The 22,892-nt window shown below is 46.3% G+C and overlaps 1 protein-coding gene across 1 annotated transcript; it reads left to right on the forward strand.

Moving 5' to 3' along the window:
* Positions 1-630: 630 nt before the first annotated feature.
* On the forward strand, positions 631-22,538 carry LOC139161415 (transmembrane protease serine 12-like). Its single transcript, XM_070740512.1, has 5 exons — positions 631-872; positions 2,936-3,137; positions 5,075-5,340; positions 11,155-11,297; positions 22,055-22,538. The coding sequence occupies exons 1-5, from the start codon at positions 770-772 to the stop codon at positions 22,298-22,300; spliced, it is 960 nt and encodes a 319-aa protein (XP_070596613.1). The 5' UTR covers positions 631-769; the 3' UTR covers positions 22,301-22,538.
* The last annotated feature ends 354 nt before the right edge of the window (positions 22,539-22,892 follow it).

The raw sequence follows: 22,892 nt of genomic DNA on the forward strand, positions 1-22,892 counted from the left end.
AATATGTTGAAGATAGAAACAGACACTGGGGGAGGGGAAAGTCTTACAAAGCCCCCTGAAGATGCCAATTTCAAACTGATATGCTAAAGCACACTAATGAGCAGAAAGTCCGAATTCAAAAACAATCTGTACAGAAGCAATACTGGAACAATATCCAAGATAGTTAACTTTAGACTATATCCCCTAAGACAGTGTTTCCCAACCTTGGCAACTTGAAGATATTTGGACTTCAACTCCCAGAATTCCCTAGCCAGCATCTGCCCCAATAACTTCTAGTTCTAGATCAAGATGCCACTTGAACATGAATGAAACTTTACCATATTCTAGCTTTCTGCCTTCTGAACACTTGCCATACAGTTCTCATCACTCCCATAAGGCAGGTCTAATTAAAGACCAATTCAGAGAAGGAAAAGCCAATCTATCTAATCTATCCATCTATCCATCCATCCATCCATCCATCCATCCAATCTCTCTCTCTACCTACCTACCTACCTAATTCTTTCTATCTATCTATCCATCCACCTACCCACCTACCTAATCAGGTAGAAATTGCGAACCATCTTTCGTTCCACCCGAGAGTGCGGATCCTCTTTCCACCCACCCACCCTTCCATTCGATCCAACGGGCCTCCCATTGCCGCGTCGCAAAGGCCATTCTAGGCCGAGTCCGCGGACGCCTCCCCTGCCATTGAGTCTCCTTTCCTGGCCGGGAAGGCGAGCGTGCGAGAGCTCGGGCGGTGCCCTTTTTTCCTTTCTTGTCCGGACCGACGATGCAGAGGCGGCTTTGCGCGCCGTTCTCTTTCTTATTCCCGCTGCTTTTTCTGCTGAGCGAAAGCCCGCCCAAAGCCCTGGCCTCTGTCATCCCCACAACCGGTAAGCCGCCACCACCACCATCACCCACTCCAACGCGAAAGCTCGAGGAGGCCGTCGGAGAAGCCAGGCCCAACCGCTCCCCCCGTCAAGCCCCCAAGGGCACGTGCGCTGCGGCGCTGCCCTTCCCCAGAGAACTACAACTCCCGACAACCTCTCCTTTACAGGAGCGCCGCGCGGTCGCCGTCCAAATCTCACTCTAGGTCAGGGGGTCTACAATCTCGGCCACTTGAAGACTTGTGGACTTCAAGTCCCAGAAATCCTGGGACTTCAAGTCCGCAGGACTTTAAGTGGCCGAGGTTGGAGATCCCTGCTCTAAGGTGCAACTCTACAAGCGGGTTTTGGAAATCCCGCCCATCCTTAAAAAAAAAAAAAAGTGAGGTGGGAGGTTTCTTCGTCTTCCAAAGTAGCTGCTCGTTACAGACATTCATAATGGCCCTCCTAGGCAGGTTGGTAGTGGTGGATGCTCGGGAGATTTGCTCAGAAATCCCGACCAAGAAGAAATGGAAGCTCTGGCTGCGGATGTGAAGAGATAGTTACAGGTTTATGGATAGGAATATGAAGGTGGGGAAACGAAACAGAGAGAAAGGCACCTGAAATAAGGAACACGCGGGGGTGGAGGTGGGGAGACGTATTTCAAGCTGCCTCTTTTTTAACACGTCAATCAGAATAAGAAAGAAGGGACCTTTTGACCAATTTCCCTATCTATTTACTATTACTCCAACCCCCTCTCAAGCAGGAGACCCTGGCCTATACTATTTCACACAGGTGGCTGTCCAGACTTCTTAAAAAACCTTTGAGTGATGGAGCACCCTGGTGAGGGGGCTGCAATTTTTTTTACTACCACACTATGGGCGTGGCTTATTTGTGGGTGTGGCTTGCTGACCATGTGACCAGGTGGGCGTGGTTTGATGATCATGTGACTGGCTTAAAGGTGACCAATGGGACATCACTCACATCAAGGGTTTGGGTTAGGGTGCCTGGCCTCCCCTCCCCTCAAAGAGATTCAATTTCCCTATCTATTTACTATTACTGAACATCCAAAATATACTATTTAATTCTATGTATATATGCCATATGTGTACATACATATTACACACAGGCACATTATTAACTATATAAACTATGTGTATATACAGTAGTCCCTCACCTATCGCTGGTGTTACGTTCCAGACCTGGCTGCGATAGGTGAAATCCGCGATGGGGAATTTATCGACTGATAGTACTTATTTAAGTATTTATATTGTAATTGTTTGGTAGCTTTCATTGTTTTAAGTGTTTATAAACCCTTTCCACACAGTATTTATTTTAGATACAGTATTTACAATTTTAGATTTATTTATTTTTTTAAAAACCTGCCGATCGAGTTCGGCGGGCTGTTTAAATCTGCCGATCGGCTTCCTCAGAAACCCGCGATGAAGTGAAGCCGCAGTAGGTGAAGCGCGGTATAGCGAGGGACTACTGTACACACACGCGCGCATGCATAGCTCTTCTAAAATTATACACATTCAATCTCATTTACTGCAATGGGAAAAACATACCCAGAGCCCAGAAGAGAAAAAAAGAAAAAATTCTACCAGTTCTGGGTACCTGACCAAAATTTTTCTACCGGTTCTGCGTACCTGACTGTACCTGTAGGAGCCCATAACTGGGCACTCTCAATTTCTGGTGGCAACCTGTTCCACTGCTTAATTGATCTCACTGTTAGGAAGTTGCTCCTTAATTACAGGTTGCTTCTGTCCTTGATTAGTTTTCCAACCATTGTTTCTTGTCCTGCCCTCTGGCTCTTTGAAAAATAACTTGACCCCCCCCCCTCCTCTTTGTGGCAGTCTCTCAAATATTGGAATACTGCTATGGTGTCACTCCTCAACCTCAGAACATCATCAACGACCTCAGATGTGTCTTTAGTTTAAAAGAAAGGCTCTCTGTGCCCATAATGTACAACTGCCTTCTGCTTAATCACTCTTAGCACCTATTTCAAACGTGCCATTGCTGGTCAAGAAATGTATGTGTGTTTGGGGAAGAATCCTTAAAACAGGAATTGTTAGAAGTCTTTTGCCTCTTAGATTGCGGAAAAAGACCAGTTGTGGATAACATAGTAACAGGGACACGAATTGTTGGTGGATTTGATGCTCAGCTTGGAGGATGGCCATGGCAAGTTAGTCTTGAGCGTTATATTTTCCAACAAGGATTTGTTCATGTATGTGGTGGATCGTTAATTAATCACAACTCGGTGTTGACAGCTGCACACTGCATCAAAGAATGGACGTATGTATTCTCTTCTGTTTTAAAACTACTCTTATCAGTATAGATTGGCTAGCACAGTGATGGCGAACCTTTTTTCTCTCAGGTGCCAAAAGAGCATGGGTGCATGCTATTGCGCATCTATAAGTGCCCACACCCATAATTTAATACCTGGGGAGGGTGAAAACAGTTTCCCCTGCCCCCCAGAGGCCCTCTGGAGGCCACAAACAGCCTGTTTCCCAACTTCTGTTGGGCCCAGTAGGCTCATGTTTTGCTCTCCCCAGGCTCCAAAGGCTTCCTTGGAACCAGGGGAGGGTAAAATCACTCTCCCCCACCGCCCCAGAGGCTCTATGGAAGCAGAAAACACCTTCCAGAGCCTCTGTGTGAGCCAAAAATCAGCTGGACAGCACACGTAGGCACATTGGAGCTGAGCTAGGGCAACGGTTTGCGTGCCAGCAGAAATGGCTCCACGTACCACCTGTGGCACCCGTGTCATAGGTTCGCCATCACTGGGCTAGCATATAGTGGCTGAATTTAGAAATATGTTTTTGAATCAATCTTGACCTCCTGAACTTGTAATAAAATATTAGTGTTAGAAAAATATGCTGTCGTCTGCTTTTATTATCCCAAATCAGTTCACAATAATATTAAGTGAGAAATAGTTCTGCAAAGCACTACATTAAAATGCTTAGCTAAATGGGCAGCATTTGTTTATGTGATTTTTAGTTAACAATAGTTAACTAAAGCGATATCAGTGCATGATAGTAAGACTACAGCTGAGTAAAATCAAAATGGCTATACTCGCACTTAACAACAAACTAAAGGGTCACCATCAGTGAACTGTTGGACAATATTACTTGGTTTGTCATGTAGATGGTTGAGTGGTTCAGGGTGGGGAATTTGTAGTGGTAGGACATTTTATTCTATTTTTTATTCTATTTTTATTCTATTTTTAAATTTACCTATTCTGATTTTATGTATGGTGGGACTGGTCTTTGGGTGTCACAGGACTTTCGTTGCCAGTGACAATTCGTTGTTTTGACAATGACAATAAAAAAAATAACAATTTCCTAAGATACATTTTTACAGCTCCAAAGATAAACCTGGCACATTACTGAAAAAGAGAGACCAGGTGTGTGCACCAGTCACCTGGTCTTCTGGTTTCTGGTGTGTACACACGCACGAAGACCAACTGGCTGGTGTCCATGGAAACCAGAAGCTCAGCTTCCACGTGTGCGAAGACCAGCTACCAGTGTGCATGTGCGCATCGGAACTCCGAAGAGCAACAGGCCATGGCTAGCGTGCCCGGAGAGATGGCTCTGTGTGCCAGTAAGAACTGAAACTTGGAGAATATGCAGTAATGGCAAAATTAACAGCACACAGAACAGTTTGATAAGCAAAAATAGCTTTCAGATACTGTATATTCCATATGATACAGCACGGCAGATATAAATATCTAAAGTGTTTTTAAAAAGTAACAAGAAACACATGAAGATGTATAAATATTATATATCACTCAGAGTACAGCAAAGAGGAAATTAGAAACTAAATATTTACCTATAATGTTTTTAATTCCCTTCCTGTTTGATCCTTTTTGATATCCTTAAATGCCAATAGTGGAAACTTTGACACTCAGTTCAGATATGAAAAAAGCTCTAAAATACTTTTTATTAAATTGTAAAAATAATTTAATGTGTTCTCTTTTTTATGATTAACATTCCATCAATTACATACCGTGACTGTTTACACTCAGTAACAATTTTATCCACTTATTGATGCTATTCTCTGCATTTATTATTTTCCTGTTTGCTTGTTCATTGTCTCTTTATCTAAAAAAGATTAACAAAAATAAAATTTTAAAAGGTGAGAAAAAGTGTGCAAATTTCAGGGTCTAGGAAGCTACCGTATAATTCTACAGCCAGCTCGCATTGATTTCTACAGAGAGCTTTATTTTGTCCTAGGGTCGCTTCGTTCTGGAGAGCTGTGGTTGGATTGCATCATATGTCTAGATACAACGTCCATACCAGAATGAGCCGTATAAGAGCTATCCTTATACACCCCAAATTTAACAAGAATACCTTTGAAAATGACATTGCCTTGTTCAAACTGATGGAGTCTATGAAATTCAATGAGTATATCCAGCCCATCTGTATACCTGATGTTCCTGTTGCTATAAATAATGAAATGCCATGTTTTATAACTGGATGGGGACTGACAACAGAAAAAAGTGAGTTTTTATTTTCCCCTTTCCATTGGTCTATTGAAAAGGAAAAAGTTGGATTGAAACCTGAATGTTCCTTTTGGGTGGAAATTACCCAGGAATAATTAGACATACTTAGGATGAGCAGTCCCCTTCAGTCATAGTGCAGCTGAAACCATTAATTGGTGGATGGTATGTTTTGGGAGTTGCACAAAATGTGTGTTATTCCAAGCCGGGGGTAAACAAAATGCCCAAATGTTTGGCTGATCTGTTCCACATGCCTCATATTCCCAGTGAATTGAGACACAGACTAGGGAAATCCAAAGGGTTCTTGTAAGTTAAATAGGGTAAGACTGGGGTGCTTTGCCCCTCTCTCCTGCTATGTATTGCTGTTGGCCCAGTTCTTCCATCATTTTCTTGTCCTTCTTTGAAGTAGACTAAGTCCAGAAACAGGGATTCCAGGAATACTTTTTATTGTACTAAAGTGGAACAGCAGAATGTCCAAGTTCCTTTCTGCCCCATCTTTAATTGAACATTGTAAGATTGGATCATTTGTGGTTTCCTTCTCAACACTTCCCTCTTTCTTAGGACTGCAATTCCTCCCACTGCCCCCCCTGCAAATTTTCCTTGCTGATTCATTCCTTGCCCATGCACAAGATCAGCTCTACTCTCTATTACACCTCCTTCCGGTTGTGGTTCAGCCTGAGGCTGCTCAGGGACCGGCTGTGTCTCTGCTGGCTCCATGCCCGGAGGAGGAGGACAGCGAAGAGGAGGGGGCTGAGCAGTCGGACGGGGGCAGGGAAAGTTAGGAATGGGACGAAGGAGAACAGCAGGAGAGCCCCGGGGGGGGGGGGCTCTCCCCAGCCAGTAGCTTGGAGTCATTAGGTGATGAAGCACAAGCCGTCATTGACATGCGACAGAGACGTTCAGATCAAAGAAAGGAGCAATTAAAGAAGTATTATCAGCACTGAATTAGGAACAGCTGGGCTTGGGTATGGTCCTCCTTAGGGTTTAAAAGGCAGGCAAGCCCTTGAAGCCATGTGGAGTGTTATCAGTTGGAGTTACGGTGTCCTGCTTTGTTCTCGGCGTCTCTGTTCCTGGTTTGTGGCCCAGCAATTTGGAAGACCCGTGGGAGGTGTAGGTCTGCTATCTACAACCTCGTCTTGGCAGCAAGAATCCTGTATTGCTGCATGGACTTTTGCCTTCGTGGATATATTTGAAGATACAGCGTTTTCCTGTTTGTAAGGACATTTTCTGTTACCTGTGTTTTTCTTGAATTTTATAAACTGCCTTTGCCTTTTACCGGTGTGTCTGGCTTCTCTTTTTGGGTTGGTCTTGGCTTCCGGAGTGACCCAGACAGAACACTTCCCAAGACTTTTCTTTACCTATGTGCTGCTGTACCACCATGGGAAGCCTCCATGGAACCTCTCTAGGAATCTCCTGGGAGGAAACAGGGCCTCCACCCTCCCTGTGGTTTCCCCATTATTTGCTTTTACATTGATTCCTATGGGGAAAATTGCTTCTTCTTACAAACTTTTCTACTTAAGAACCTGGTCACGCAATGAATTAAGTTCATAAATAGAGGTAGCACTGCACAGAGGTGGGCTTCAGCTGCTTCACACTAGTTCAGACAAACCAGTTATGAACTTTTTGCCCAGTTTGGAGAATCAGCTAATCCCACCTCTGGCTGACCCTGTCTTCCCCTCCCCTCCCAGGAGTCTCCATATGGCCTGTTCTGGCTTCCAGGATGGAGCAGGAAGCCTTCCAGGCCCCAAACCCCTGCTCTAAAATGAGTTGAGAACGTAGATTTTGCATTATGATTGCTCATAGGCAATGTTCCCTCTAATTTTTTTTCAGTGTGGGCGGAAAAGTATAGTGTCTGAACGGCAGTCCCCTATATATATACACACACACACACAGTGTTCCCTCGATTTTTGCGGAGGATGCGTTCCAAGACTGCCCACGAAAGTCGAATTACCACGAAGTAGAGATGCGTAAGTAAATACAGTGGAACCTCAAGATACGAACCTAATTGGTTCCAGGGGGAGGTTCGTAACACGAAAGGTTCGTAAGACGAAACATTGTTTCCCATAGGAAACAATGTAAAGTCAATTAATCCGTGCAACCAAAACAAAACCCGCAAAAAAACCACTGCCGCCCAGCTGTGACCTTTTTAAAACAGCTGCGCGGCTTCCCAGCCGGGCTGGGGGGCTTCCCGGCAACCCCCCCAGCCCGGCTGTGACCTTTTAAAACAGCCGCGCGGCTTTCCAGCAGCCTCTGAACGCCAAACGCGGAAGTTTGGGTTTGGCGTTCGGCTTTGGGAGACGGCTGGGAAGCCGTGCGGCTATTTTAAAATGTCACAGCCGGGCTGGGGGGCTTCCCAGCAACCCCCCCAGCCCGGCTGTGACATTTTAAAACGGCCGCGCGGCTTCCCAGCCGTCTCCCGAAGCCAAACGCCAAACCCAAACTTCCGCATTTGGCGTTTGGAGCCTGCTGGAAAGCCCCCCAGCCCGGCTGTGACCTTTTAAAACAGCCGCGCGGCTTCCCAGCCGTCTCCCGAAGCCAAACGCCAAACCCAAACTTCCGCGTTTGGCGTTTGGAGGCTGCTGGAAAGCCCCCCAGCCCGGCTTCCCACCCCCCCAAACCCCGAACCCGGAAGTTCGGCAAAAGTTTGGGGTTCGGGGGGGGTGCTGGGAAGCCCCCCAGCGCGGCTGTGACCTTTTAAAACAGCCGCGCGGCTTCCCAGCTGTCTCCCGAAGCCGAACGCCAAAGCCGAACTTCCGCGTTCGGCGTTTGGAGACAGCTGGGAAGCCGCGCGGCCGTTTTAAAAGGTCACAGCCGGACTGGGGGGCTTCCCAGCAACCTCCCGAATCGAACCCGGGTTTTTTCGAGTTACGAACCGGCATTCGGGAGGCTGCTGGGAAGCCCCGCTGCCCGGCTGTCACCTTTTAAAACAGCCGCGCGGCTTCCCAGCTGTCTCCGAACGCCGGTTCGTAACTCGAAAAAAGTTCGTAAGAAGAGGCAAAATTTTTCTGAACCCCGGGTTCGTATCACGAGTTGTTCGTAAGAAGAGGGGTTCGTATCTTGAGGTACCACTGTACACCATTTTTGGCTATGGACAGTATCACAAGCCTTCCCTTAACATTTTAAACCCCTAAATTACCATTTCCCATTCCCTTAACAACCATTTACTCACCATTATTACTGATACTCACCATTGATTAAGACACTTAGTGATCCTGATATTTATAAACATAATTATTTATTAACAATATTTTTTTTTTGTTATTTATTTGCAAAAATTATTAGTTTGGTGATGGCGTATGACGTCATCGGGCCGGAAAAACTGTGGTATAGAAAAAAACCCGGGAAGTATTTTTTAATTAATATTTTTTTAAAAAACGTGGTATAGGCTATTCATGAAGTTCGAACTCGCTAAAACCGAGGGAACACTGTATATATATATATATAAATAAATAAATAAATAAATAAGAAAAAATCCCTTCTTTTTTATTAAAAGAAATTAATAATTTTAAAAAACCAAAATCCATTACTATTAAAACTAAATCAACCAGCAAAACCAAAAACATAACTATTAATAAAAACAGGTTAGGGCTGGGGTGTTTTTTTCTGTTATTATTTAAGTGCTTTTACCATATGCTTTAAATCAAGAGTCACTTCTCTCTCTGTTTCTCTCTCTTTCCTGTCATTCTCTGCCTCAATCATTTTCTCATTTCTCTTTTTTCCTCCCCTTTTTTCTATCATTTCTCTCTATCTCTTCCTTCCACTCTTCTCTCTCTCTCTTGCTTTCTCTGTCTCTCTCTCTCTTGCTTTCTTCCTCTCTCTCACTCTCTTCCTTCCTCTCTCATCTCTTTCTTTCTCTCTCTCTCCCCCTCTTGCTCTCTCTCTCTTTTTCTCACTTTCTCTCTCTTGTTTTCTTTCTCTCTCTTTTGCTTTCTCTCTCTCTCACTCTTTCTCTCTTGTTTTCTTTCTCACACTCTTTCTCTCTCTTGTTCTCTCTCTTGCTATCTCTTTCTCTCCCCCCTTTCTCTCTCTCTCTCTCTCTTTCTCACTTTCTCTCTATCTTGCTGTCTGTTGCTCTCACTCTCGTTCTCTCTCCATTCTTCTCACAGCGGAGGCTGCTGAAGGTGATTTTTAATGTCGGGGGCGCGCGGGCGGTTGCGCGTGCTTCCCATCCCCCTACCAGCCTGCCCGGAACATTCAAAATAAGAAAAGCCTTCGCCGGCGAAGGTTTTTCTTATTTTGAATGTTCCAAGCGGGCTGGCAAGGGGATAGGGAGCACGCGCAACCGCCCGCGCGCCCCCGACATTGAATATCACCTTCGCCAGCCTCCGCTGTGAGAGCGCCTGCCCCGCCTCTCCTGCAACCCCCTTGCTGAGAGCCCGGGACGAAAGTGCTCTCGGCAAAGGGACTGTGAGAGGGGAAGGGCATGCGTTCCTGGTGCGGGAGGAGCCACGCCCAAAGGCAGGAGGCGGCGGAGGAGCAGAGGGGGCGGATCGGGCGGGTGGGGGGCAGCGCCGAAAGGCCGAGGGGGCCGAAGGCACCGTGGGGAGGCAGGGGCGGCTGCGTGTTGTCCTGCTCCCTGGCCATGCCCACATGAGCCACGGCCACCCTGCCTATTATTAGGGCAGAGAACCAGTTGTTAAATCATTTGAATCCCACCACTGGCCAGATGTGTCACCTGCTAGCCACGCCCATGTTTGGTTTAGCGAAGGGGAGAAATCATGATATGTCACATGACAATGCCATGATGCTGTGAGTTTGACATCCCTGGCATAGAATATGCCTATCAGCGCAGCATTTAACAACGGGGAACAATGTTCTACCTATTGTAGGTTTTATCTTGGGACTGCAGACATTTTTTCTTGGTTGTTCATATGTAACAATTGCTAATGAGCTTTATAACCCAAAATCATTCTATTCCTGGATCATTTTGTCCTATTTTTCCCCATAAGGATAAAATGTTGTTTCAATACTTCATTCCTGCTTAAAATGGTTTTGATTTTTCCCCCCCATATGGACTGATGCATTTGGTCTTCTTTTTACAAACCTTTTAACCATTAATCTTATATTCACAGAACTGCTTCTCCTGCCAGAATCAACTTTCTGTTATAAATATTGAAAGAAGGGGATATTTGTAGTATCATACACAGTTAGTTTCTACCTGTTTATCTTTCATGAGAGAAGAAGACCTGAATTTGTATTTGAAAGAATGAGGCAACTTTGAACCATGCTGTTTTTCTTTGATAATGTCAGTAACACCTTTCTTGCTTCCATAAGTTAACTGATTACTCAGCTCACATGCATAATCATTGATGAAAGACAGGTTGCTTAACATTGATCCCGGTATTCATCGTTTTTCATTTCATTGCGCTACAATACCTCAATACTGCCTAAACCAGGAATGTTCAAACTTGGCAACTTTAAGATGTTAGCCAAGGAATTCTGGGAGTTGACATACACCAGTCTTAAACTTGCCAAAGTTGGACACTCTTGGCCTAAACATCTAAATGTTTGCCCATTTGAAAAAAATGCGAAGGAACTCTGGCGAAAAACATAGCATTGCATTGTGACCCCTCTATTTACCTACCTGCTGTGTTAAATGCAAAATAAAATTGATTCCATATCCAAATGCTTAATCTCTGAATTTTTCTTTGGGCCAACGACTGGTTAACCAGTTGGAAGTAAGGTGCATTTGTGTTGTTAGTTTTAAGATTCTTATGCAGCACCAATAATAATAATCTGCATCAACATTTTTCCATTTTTGGCCTGAAACAAACATAGGAGTACTTACAGTTTTGTTTTGAATTTTCATTTCAGAGAGAGAGAGAGAGATATTACAAGAAGCACAGGTCGATATTATTCCAATCTCAATTTGTAATAGACCTAACTGGTATGCAGGGCTGGTGAAAGACCAGATGCTCTGTGCTGGTTCTCAAAAAGGAGGAATTGATGGTTGTGAGGTAAGAGAGACTTTCATTATTTACTTATTTGTTTATAAAATGTATTGGCTGTCCATTTTATCACGTGGTAACTGTGAGTTGTGTACAATCATAACAGATAGCACTTAGCAATAGCCCTTAGACTTCTATACCGCTTCACAGTCCTCTCTAAGCAGTTTACAGAGTTTATATACCCTGTTACCCCCAACAGTCTGGGTTCTCATTTGACCGACTTCAGAAGGATGGAAGGCAGAGTCAACCTTAAGCCTGGTGAGATTTGATCTGCCAAATTGCAGATGGCTGGCGGTCAGCAGCAGTTCTTTTTCTCTTTTTTTTTGGTATAAATGTATTTTTTTTTTAATTCATTCATTCATTCATTCATTCATTTATTTATTAGATTTGTATGCCGCCCCTCTCCGTAGACTTGGGACGGCTAACAACAACGATAAAAACAGCATGTAACAATCCAATCCAATAGTAAAATGAAGGGCACCGGACCTTCGTACGCTTTAGTTACTAGTACAAGCTCCTTAAAACCCACTTCTGCCGTCAGGCATGGGGGAACTGAGATATTCTTTCCCCCTAGGCTTCTACAATTTATGCATGGTATGTTTTTATGTATGTTTGGTTTTATAATAAGGGTTTTTAGCTGTTTTAGTATTGGATTGTTACATGCTGTTTTTTATCACTGTTGTTAGCCGCCCTGAGTCCACGGAGAGGGGCGGCATACAAATCCAATAAAATAAACAAATAAATAAATAAACAAACAAACAAACAAACAAATAAATAAATAAGTAAGATTGGGGGGGGGAAAGGTGGGATCTATTGTTAATGTAGCCCACCTTCACTGTGATGCTCCCTTGATGGAGCCTTAAGCTGAACCTGGTTTTGGGCTCTTAGGTAAGGTCAGGAGGGTTGGCGCTGACCTCACTCTGGAGGTGAGGGGGCGAAGAGATGTTCCAGAGAGCAGGGGCAATGGGTGCACCCCACCATCTGTAATACTTGGGCCAATTTAATTTAATTCAATTTATTCGATTTCTATGCCACCCAATCCCATTGGACTCAAGGTGGCTTACAACAATAAAAAACAATACAGTAGTACAATACTAAAAAGAAGTCAAACATCAACAGTAGATTTAAAACCCCATTATAACCCTAGCAAACCCATTATAAAAACCCTAAAACCAATCTAACAAACATACATACCAGTCACATAATTCAGGCACGTCAGATGTTAAAGTTCACGGCCACCAGCAATGTCCCCTCTAATTTTTTTCCTGTGTGGGCGGAAAAGTATAGTGTCTGAGCGGCAGTCCCTTTGGGACTGGGCGGCATAGAACTATAAATAAACAAACAAACAAACAAACAAACGAAGTGTGGGCACGCGCTATCACGCATGCGTGAGTTCTGACATCCATAATTCGCTCCCCGTCCTTCCTCTCTCTTTCTGTCTCCTCCTTCCTCTCTCATCTCTCTTTCCTTTCTCTCCCTTTCTGTCTATCCTTTCTATCTCTCACCCCTTCTCCCTCCTTCATTCCCTTTCTCTCCCTCCCTTTCTCTCTCTTTCCTTTCTCTCCCTCTTTCTATCCTTTCTATCTCTCCCTTTCTTTTTCTCCCTCCTTCATATCTTCTTTCTCTCCCCCCTCCCTCCCTCTTTCCTTTCTCCCCCTCCCTTTCTTTTTCTCTATCCTTTCTACCTCTTACTCTTTCTTTCTCTCCCTCCTTCATTCAATTTTCTCTCCCTCCCTTTCTCTATCTTTCCTTTCTCTCCCTCCCTCGTTCTCCCCTGGGGCTGCCTGTGCCTGCCCTGCACCACCCAACACAGACGGACAGCCTCCGGTCGTCGGTTCGTCGCCCCCCCCCACACACGGAGGGAGATCGGGCTGGCGAGGGCCGGTGGATCCATGTCCCCAGCCACCGGAGGGAGATCGGGCTGGCGGGGGCGGCAAATCCACCTCCCCAGCCGGGTGGAAGGAGATCGGGCTGGCAAGGGCGGTGGATCTGCGTTCCCAGCCGCCGGAAGGAGATCGGGCTGGCGGGGGCAGCGAATCCACCTCCCCAGCCACGCGGCGGGAGATCGGGCTGGTGAGGGCGGTGAATCCACCTCCCCAGCCGCGCAGAGGGAGATTGGGCTGGCGAGGGCAGGATCCACCTCCCCAGCCGCACGGAGGGAGATCGGGCTGGCAGGGGTGGCGAATCCACCTCCCCAGCCGCGCGGAGGGGGATCGGGTGGGCGGGGGGGGGCAGCGGCGAGTAGCCAGGGGTGCTAGGGGGCTGGAGGCACATGGGGGACGGGGGTGGCCGCGGCTCCGCACGCGCCCCTGGAAAAGGCTGCGCGGGGGGCGTTTTGGGGTGCGCTGGCGCAGGCGTGCGCAGCCTACAGGGAATGGTGGCCTCCAGGCCTATCGGCAAAGCCAGGGCTTAACAGCTTTTCAAAAGGCCAGAAAAGTGGGAGCAGTGCGAACATCGGGGGCAGGGGGAGGGAGTTAGTTCTATAGAGCCGGGGCAGCAATAAGGCCCTCCCCCGCAGTCCTGCCAACTTACATTGTTTAGTCGATGGGACCCGGAGAAGGCCAATTCTGTGCGATCTAATAGGCCTCTGAGAGGTATGTGGCAGGAGACAGTCCCATAAATAGTTAGGCCCTAAGCCATGTAGGGCTTTATAAGTAATAACCAACACCTTGAATTGTGACTGGAGACTAATTGGTAGCCAGTGCAGCACGCAGAGTGTTGGTGTTATATGGACGTACCGAGCGACACCCATGACAGCTTGCATGGCTGCATTCTGGACTATCTGCAGGCTCTGAACACTCTTCAAGGGTAGACCCATGTAGAACACATTGCAATAGTTATAGTTTATAGTTTATTAGATTTGTATGCCGCCCCTCTCCAAAGACTCGGGGCGGCTCACAACATAATAGTGATACAATACATTACAAATCTAATAGTAGAAGTTACATCAATTTAAAAACATTAATACATAGTAAAATCCCTAGCTATAAAAGCATATACAGTGATCCCTCGAGTTTCGCGACCTCGATGTTCGCTAAACGCTATATCGCGAGTTTTCAACCCGGAAGTAAACAACACCATCTGCGCATGCGTGGCCTTTTTTTTCTATGGCCACGCATGCGTAGATGGTGGAGTTTCCCCACCGGGCTGAGCGGCTTCCCCTGGGTCTTCCCCCTCTTGCCCCGGTAAGTGGCGCGAGCAAAGGCGTGGGCGCGCGCACGAACCGGGTGGGTGGGGGAAGCCCCGGCGGCGCGCGCGCGAGGCCCGCTTCCCAGCTGGGAAGCAACAACACGAACCGGGTGGGTGGGGGAAGCCCCGGCGGCGCGCGCGCGAGGCCCGCTTCCCAGCTGGGAAGCAACAACACGAACCGGGTGGGTGGGGGAAGCCCCGGCGGCGCGCGCGAGAGGCCCGCTTCCCAGCTGGGAAGCAACAACACGAACCGGGTGGGTGGGGGAAGCCCCGGCGGCGCGCGCGCGAGGCCCGCTTCCCAGCTGGGAAGCAACAACACGAGCCGGGTGGGTGGGGGAAGCCCCGGCGGCGCGCGCGCGAGGCCCGCTTCCCAGCTGGGAAGCAACAACACGAGCCGGGTGGGTGGGGGAAGCCCCGGCGGCGCGCGCGCGAGGCCCGCTTCCCAGCTGGGAAGCAACAACACGAACCGGGTGGGTGGGGGAAGCCCCGGCGGCGCGCGCGCGAGGCCCGCTTCCCAGCTGGGAAGCAACAACACGAACCGGGTGGGTGGGGGAAGCCCCGGCGGCGCGCGCGCGAGGCCCGCTTCCCAGCTGGGAAGCAACAACACGAACCGGGTGGGTGGGGGGAAGCCCCGGCGGCGCGCGCGCGAGGCCCGCTTCCCAGCTGGGAAGCAACAACACGAACCGGGTGGGTGGGGGAAGCCCCGGCGGCGCGCGCGCGAGGCCCGCTTCCCAGCTGGGAAGCAACAACACGAACCGGGTGGGTGGGGGAAGCCCCGGCGGCGCGCGCGCGAGGCCCGCTTCCCAGCTGGGAAGCAACAACACGAACCGGGTGGGTGGGGGAAGCCCCGGCGGCGCGCGCGCGAGGCCCGCTTCCCAGCTGGGAAGCAACAACACGAACCGGGTGGGTGGGGGAAGCCCCGGCGGCGCGCGCGCGAGGCCCGCTTCCCAGCTGGGAAGCAACAACACGAACCGGGTGGGTGGGGGAAGCCCCGGCGGCGCGCGCGCGAGGCCCGCTTCCCAGCTGGGAAGCAACAACACGAACCGGGTGGGTGGGGGAAGCCCCGGCGGCGCGCGCGCGAGGCCCGCTTCCCAGCTGGGAAGCAACAACACGAACCGGGTGGGTGGGGGAAGCCCCGGCGGCGCGCGCGCGAGGCCCGCTTCCCAGCTGGGAAGCAACAACACGAACCGGGTGGGTGGGGGAAGCCCCGGCGGCGCGCACGCGAGGCCCGCTTCCCAGCTGGGAAGCAACAACACGAACCGGGTGGGTGGGGGAAGCCCCGGCGGCGCGCGCGCGGATAAGCGGCAGCAGCGAGGCGGCGGGGAAACCCCAATCTTCGGCTCCTCGCTGCTGCGGTGGAAGTAAAAACACCATCTGCGCATGCGCAGATGGTGTTTTTACTTCCGCACCGCTACTTCGCGAAAAATCGATCATCGCGAGGGGTCCTGGAACGGAACCCTCGCGATGATCGAGGGACCACTGTACATTCAACCTAATCCATCATACAGTAAGGCCGAAAACATAATAAAAAGGGGAAGAAGGTGTAATTATCCCCATGCCTGGTGACAAAGGTGGGTCTTCAGCATTTTACGGAAGGCGAAGAGGGTGGGGGCTGTTCAAATCTCTGGGGGGAGTTGATTCCACAGAGAAGGCTCTTTCCCTGGGTCCCGCCAGCTGACATTGTTTAGTTGACGGGACCTGGAGAAGGCCCACTCTGTGGGACCTAATCGGTCGCTGGGATTCGTGCGGCAGAAGGCGGTCTCGGAGATATTCTGGTCCGATGCCATGTAGGGCTTTATAGGTCATAACCAACACTTTGAATTGTGACTGGAAACTGATCGGCAGCCAGTGGCAGCAAGACGGGAGATGATGAGGGCCTGAGTGATTGTGCGCAAGGCCTCCTGGTCCAAATAGGGCCATAACTGGTACACCAGGCGAACCCTGGCCACAGCCGAGAGATGGTATTCAAGGTTCAGCTGTGGATCCAGGAAGACACCCAAGTTACAAACCCTATCTAAGCACGTCAGAACCACTCTCCCCCAGAACAATGGACGGACAGATAGAACAGTCCAAATCAAATATGCCATAAAGAAAGTCTTGTAAAATGATGTTAATTTTTAGAATATTTAAACTTCCAGCCAGATGTGAAGCTAAGAAGGTTCAAGGCTGCCTCTATTAATAGTTATTTACCTAATGACTTCTTGGCAGCTACCATTGGAAGACTGGACTTTCAGACTTCCGCGGCAATTTCAGACACAGAGGAACAGGTCTCCGCCTCCCCTGTGTTGAGCTCTTCCTGTTGTGGGCTTTTGAGAGAGCCTAGGCCACCCTGAAGGGTGTGTGAAATAAAGCGGGGCACCCAATGAGGACGAGTCACAGCGCTTCTATCTGGCCCTGAGGCTTTTTTCCCTCTCAGCCATGGCAAGAAAAAGCAGTAGCGTAAAGATGGCTGCTACAAAGCTGGAACAACCAATGAATAGTAAAAAAAGACTGGTGAGGAGAGAGGAAGGTGAGCTGTGGTGGAACTGGGAGATGTTGTGGTTAGCTCTGCCCCTGCTCCTGCCCCAAGGACTGTGGATGTGGGGGAGACATCCACATGCTGCATGCCTGTTTTGCCCCCGGTGGAATCTGCTGATCAAGGTTCCTCTGACCAAGAAGACATGAGTGACAGGGAGGAGGAGAGTGTGGCAGACAGCTCAGAAGGAGATCAATTATCTAGCTCCTCCTTGGATTCAGAACAAGAGTTAATGATACAGTCACACATGCAGAGAGCGATGCATAGGCAACAACAACTGAGAGATTATTATCAAAGAAAATGAGGCCACCTGTGGTTGGGTGGGGCTGTGGTAATTAGTGAGGCTGCTATAAATAGCAGCCTGTGGGTTTGGCCATTGTGGAGGATTATCTGATCGTTGTGTTTTGTGACTGCTTTACTGACTTTGACTTTTTGTGTGCCGATTTTTCCCCGCTTTGAAACTAAACCAGAGCAAAGTGTGTTTCACTTTGTGAAAGAAGAAGGACTGTGAATTGCCTCACAGCTGCAAGCTAAGTATCTAAGAACTGATAAGGGACTTGTACATATTACCAGTTTGTTTGGAGACGAGTGCTCTTGGCTATACCAAAAGAGGGCTTGGTTTAAGTGAATTTTCATTATAAAGAACATTATTCTGAATTTTCAAACGTGTGTGTGAGTGAAATTTGTACCTGTGAATTTTTGGGAGGATTCTACCAGAGAGCCCGACAGAACAGGGGAGAGGATTTTTCTTTGTTAAATTACTCCAAGAAACAATTCAGAACTATTTGCCCGGAACTATATGTTTAAGCGATGCTCAAGCTTTTGGGAGCATGTTGAAGAAATGCCTAACCGGAAATGAAAGCAGCTAGAGAATAAACAATATATTTTGAAATAAACAGAAAAGGGGCTCCTAAACTGGGAAGAAGCAGTACTGGGAAGGCATTTTTTGAAATATTGGAATTATCTATAGACAGAACCCTGCTTACATATTCCAACAATCTAAGGGACAACAAGACTAGTGAACTGAAATCTAAGTGGAGAGTGCCACCTGCTGACAAAACAGGAAACTACAAGGTACTAATGGGGCTTTTGGATAACCTCTGGGTATACAGTGTTCCCTCGATTTCCGCGGGGGATGCGTTCTGAGACCACCCGCGGAAGTCGAATTTCCGCGAAGTAGAGATGTGGAAGTAAATACACCATTTTTGGCTATGGACAGTATCACAAGCCTTCCCTTAACACTTTAAACCCCTAAAGTGCAATTTCCCATTCCCTTAACAACCATTTACTCACCATTATTACCGGTTTTTCACCATTGAATAAGACAGTTAGTGATCCTGATATTTATAAACATAATTATTTATTAACAATAATTATTTTTTTTGTTATTTATTTGCAAAAATTATTAGTTTGGCGATGACATATGACAGCATTGGGTGGGGAAAAACGTGGTATAGGGAAAAAAGCCGCAAAGTATTTTTTAATTAATATTTTTTGAAAAACCGTGGTATAGGCTATTCGCGAAGTTCGAACCCGCGAAAATCGAGGGAACACTGTATTCGAAAAGAACTGAATGAAAACCCATTAAATACAAAGAAGTGGAACCAATTTACTCATTGAAGGGGAATTTAAACACTAAATAAATAGTTCTTGGACTGTTGGATTAAAATTTACTTTCTTTGAAAAAAAATCCAAGAAGGAATAGAGGGAATGTAAAATGCATATAGCGATAGAGATAGATAGAGATATGGATAGTTTTAGATACAGAAAAGAATAAAGGAGATAGGATTAGTAAGGAGAGTATAGTGAAGACATAGCAAGATTAAAGTTACTATGTATACTGTACTTAAATGCGATATTAATGGTAGATTAGATTGAAAATTGAAAACTGTAAAAGAATTGCAGTTATAGAAATATAACTATCAACACAGTCTTACTGTAGAAGAAAGGGTTAGAAGGTTTTTGTTTATATGTTTATATGTGATATTTGTGATGTTTTGAAGATTGTGGTTCAATGTTTTAAATGTATTTTTTAACGTTTACTGTATATTTAATAAAAAAAATTTTTTTTAAAAAAAGTTAACTTTCCTTAAAAAAATAAAACAAGACATTTAAAAAGGAGAAATGAGTGGAATTGTTCAGGAGATGGATCTACTTTTTCAAAAGACAACATTGGACAAGGATTTAAGGACATTATGGGGAAAAATGGAAAATATTATACAAGGGGTGATGGTGCCAGACCAAGACGTCGAGGAAAGGGAGGAGACAAAAGAAGAAATGAAGAAGGAAGAGAGGAGATTACAATGAAAATAATAGTGATTGAGGAATTAAACCAGGTGGAAAATATACAAAGAGAGTTGGAAGATATGCTTGAAGTGGAGGCAGGGACCTTTTAGAAAATAGACATTAAATGGAGGTGGGAGGAACACTTAGATTGGAATTCCAAGAAATAAATATAGATGGAGACCGAAGAGAGGACCGGAGGAAGCAAGTTAAAAAAAGTGTAGCAATTGAAATATTGCCGCGGACAACAGACAATGAGTAGATGATGGTTATTGTTTTCTTTCTTTATTGCTGTTTTGACTTTCTTTACCGCTTTCCTCTCTTTGTTTTTCTAAAGCATAGCAATTAAAGTATAAACTGAGCAAAAGATGATGGATGGATGACTTTAGTGTATATATTTTTATATTTTTAGTGTTGCTTTCTTCTCGCTCTCACTCTACTTTTTTTGTTCTTTTCCTTTCTTTTTTAGGCAGGTGAGTTGACTAGAAGTGAGACAGGAAAGAAATAAAAGTCTCTTAATGTAGGGTGACATGATTAATAGCTAAAGTGATAGAAACAAAGGGAATATTAATGTATACATTTTTATTTGATGAAATGGAAGTAACAATGAGAAATAGATGAAATATTTGAATAATGATAGATTATAAACTAATATGGATGTGTATTGTTATTAGAAATCAGTTGATTGAATGCAATAATAATGTTTAATATGATTAGTTTTATTTGTATGGGAATGCAAACAAATAAAATGGGAATTTATTTGTGTGGGAATGACCATTTGCCACACTGTTCAGGCATTAATTTGACATTTTTATAAAAATAAAAAAAACTTGAGGAAAATAAAGGAACTGGACTTTCAGAAAAGAACCAGGCGGCCTGCAGTGGAGTTGCGAGAGCAATCATGGGCTTCCCTAAATATGCCCATGTCACACCAACACTCCGCAGTCTGCATTGGTTGCCGATCAGTTTCCGGTCACAATTCAAAGTGTTGGTTATGACCTATAAAGCCCTTCATGGCACCGGACCAGATTACCTCAGGGACCGCCTTCTGCCGCACGAATCCCAGCGGCCAGTTAGGTCCCACAGAGTGGGTCTTCTCCGGGTCCCGTCAACTAAACAATGCCACTTGGCGGGACCCAGGAGAAGAGCCTTCTCTGTGGCGGCCCCGGCCCTCTGGAACCAACTCCCCCCAGAGATTAGAATTACCCCCACCCTCCTTGCCTTTCGTAAGCGACTTAAAACCCACCTCTGCCACCAGGCATGGGGGAATTAAGCCTTTTTTTCTCCCCCTAGGCCGTTACAACTGTATACATGGTATGTTTGTATGTATGTTTGGTTTTTATATATTAAGGAGTTTTAATTTGCTTTTAGTATTGGATTTTATTGTATATTGTTCATGATTGTTTTTAGCCACCCCGAGTTTTCGGAGAGGGGCGGCATATAAATCCAATAAAACTTGAAACTTAAACTTGTCATGCTGAGATGTTGAGAGACTGACAGGACTTGTACATTTTGCAGTATAACCAAGGCAAGAGTATCCCATTTCTAGGAGGGGGCATCTTAGAGAAAAGGTTTTTTGGGGGGGGGGTCAAATATCGAAAAGTTCACAATTTCTTTGCTGTGAACGTCTAGTGAGCCCTAATACTTGGCTCAGCTTAACATATGAATCCAGGTAATATTTATACATTTGTGGATTGTGCTATATCAGCCAGGAATATTTGATATTATTTATTTGATATTTATTTAGATTTGTATGCCGCCCCTCTCCTCAGACTCGGGGCGGCTCACAACAAAGTGGAAACAACAGTATATAACAAATCAAAATTTCTACTAAAACATTTAAAAAACCCCATTTTCTAAACACGCATACATACACACATACCATTCATAAATTGTATATGCCCGGGGGAGATGTCTCAGTTCCCCCATGCCTGACGACACAGCTGGGTCTTAAGAAGTTTACGAAAGGCAAGGAGAGTAGGGGCAGTTCTAATCTCCGGGGGGAGTTGGTTCCAGAGAGTCGGTGCCGCCACAGAGAAGGCTCTCCCCCTGGGGCCCGCCAACCGACATTGTTTAGTTGACAGGACCCGGAGGAGGCCCACTCTGTGGGACCTAATCGGTCACTGGGATTCGTGCGGCAGAAGGCGGTCTCGGAGATATTCTGGTCCGATGCCATGAAGGGCTTTAAAGGTCATAACCAACACTTTGAATTGTGACCGGAAACTGATCGGCAGCCAATGCAGACTGCGGAGTGATGGTGAAACATGGGCATACCTGGGTAGGCCCATGACTGCTCTCGCAGCTGCATTCTGCACGATCTGAAGTTTCCGAACACTTTTCAAAGGTAGCCCCATGTAGAGAGCATTACAGTAGTCGAACCTCGAGGTGATGAGGGCATGAGTGACTGTGAGCAATGAGTCCCGGTCCAGATAGGGCTGCAACTGGTGCACCAGGCGATGCACCAGCCAATGCAATCCGATCAAGAGCCTCCGCTGCAGCCTTGTTCCAGGCTTCCGCAAGAGACTCCGCCGAACTGTGGACGAGTGCATCTGGAATAACCCCAAGCGCCGTCTGAAAGCCCTCTGGGTCCATCAGGCGTCTGGGGCGGAACATTTTAATTGGTTCCGCCTCCCTGCGGGGAAGGATTGGAGCCAGGAAGTCAAGCCGTAGTAGGAATGCTTCGTGGGTTAAGTAAATGTGTTGGATTAATAATATGTTTCCCTCTAATATCTGAGAACTCCCCCCACTGATATTTTCTATTTGGTGTCTTATATTCCAGGGAGACAGTGGTGGTCCTCTTTCGTGCTATATACCAGATCTCACCAGATACTATCTGATAGGGATCAGCAGTTTTGGTTTCGGTTGTGGCCGGCCAAGGTTGCCAGGAGTCTATCTGGAAACAGGTTTTTACAGAAGGTGGATACAGACTCAAGTTATTTTATTCGACAAAGCCATGACTACGAAGGCTCCTCCTTATCTTTTCTTTTTGACTGCAGGGTGGATAGTTTTCTGCAATGTTTTATGAAAAGAAAAGTCTCCCATTGGGTTGGGATATCTTAACTTTCCAACTTATTTCCATGTGTAGCAATATTTATTACTTTTAACGGCTAATAGATGTAATAAAAATATCGCCCATTCATTGCAATTTATTGTGTCTGAACTTTAGACCTGCTGCTTCATCAACTAACTATTGTAGCTTGGAAAGAAATTACTTTTTAAGATTTTTTTTTCTAATACCGAACATTGGACTTTATATTATAAAATTTGGCCTTAAGAATTATTACCCTTGCTGCTTCCTTTATGGTAAACCAAACAATGTACAGAGATAGATTAAAACAAAAACAAAAAACACCTTCCTGCTTACCTTCCTCATTTTCTGAGTACCTTAATCCAATGGCCAGATTGCTGGTGGAGTTCTCCGGCCTTGGGTCAATAGGGGAGGGAGTGGCATGGATCTAGACTCGGAAGTAACTTATGAGCACTGTAACAGTCATCAGGGTGTCCAGCAAACCTGGAAAACAGGGAATTATCAGGGAAATCGGCAGTTCAGGAAATATCAGGGAATTCATGAAAAAAAGAGAATAAATCGGGGGGGGGGACTCAAACTCTAATAAAAT

Source organism: Erythrolamprus reginae, chromosome 2, assembly GCF_031021105.1.
Source record: "Erythrolamprus reginae isolate rEryReg1 chromosome 2, rEryReg1.hap1, whole genome shotgun sequence".
In the NCBI taxonomy this organism is placed as follows: domain Eukaryota; kingdom Metazoa; phylum Chordata; class Lepidosauria; order Squamata; family Dipsadidae; genus Erythrolamprus; species Erythrolamprus reginae.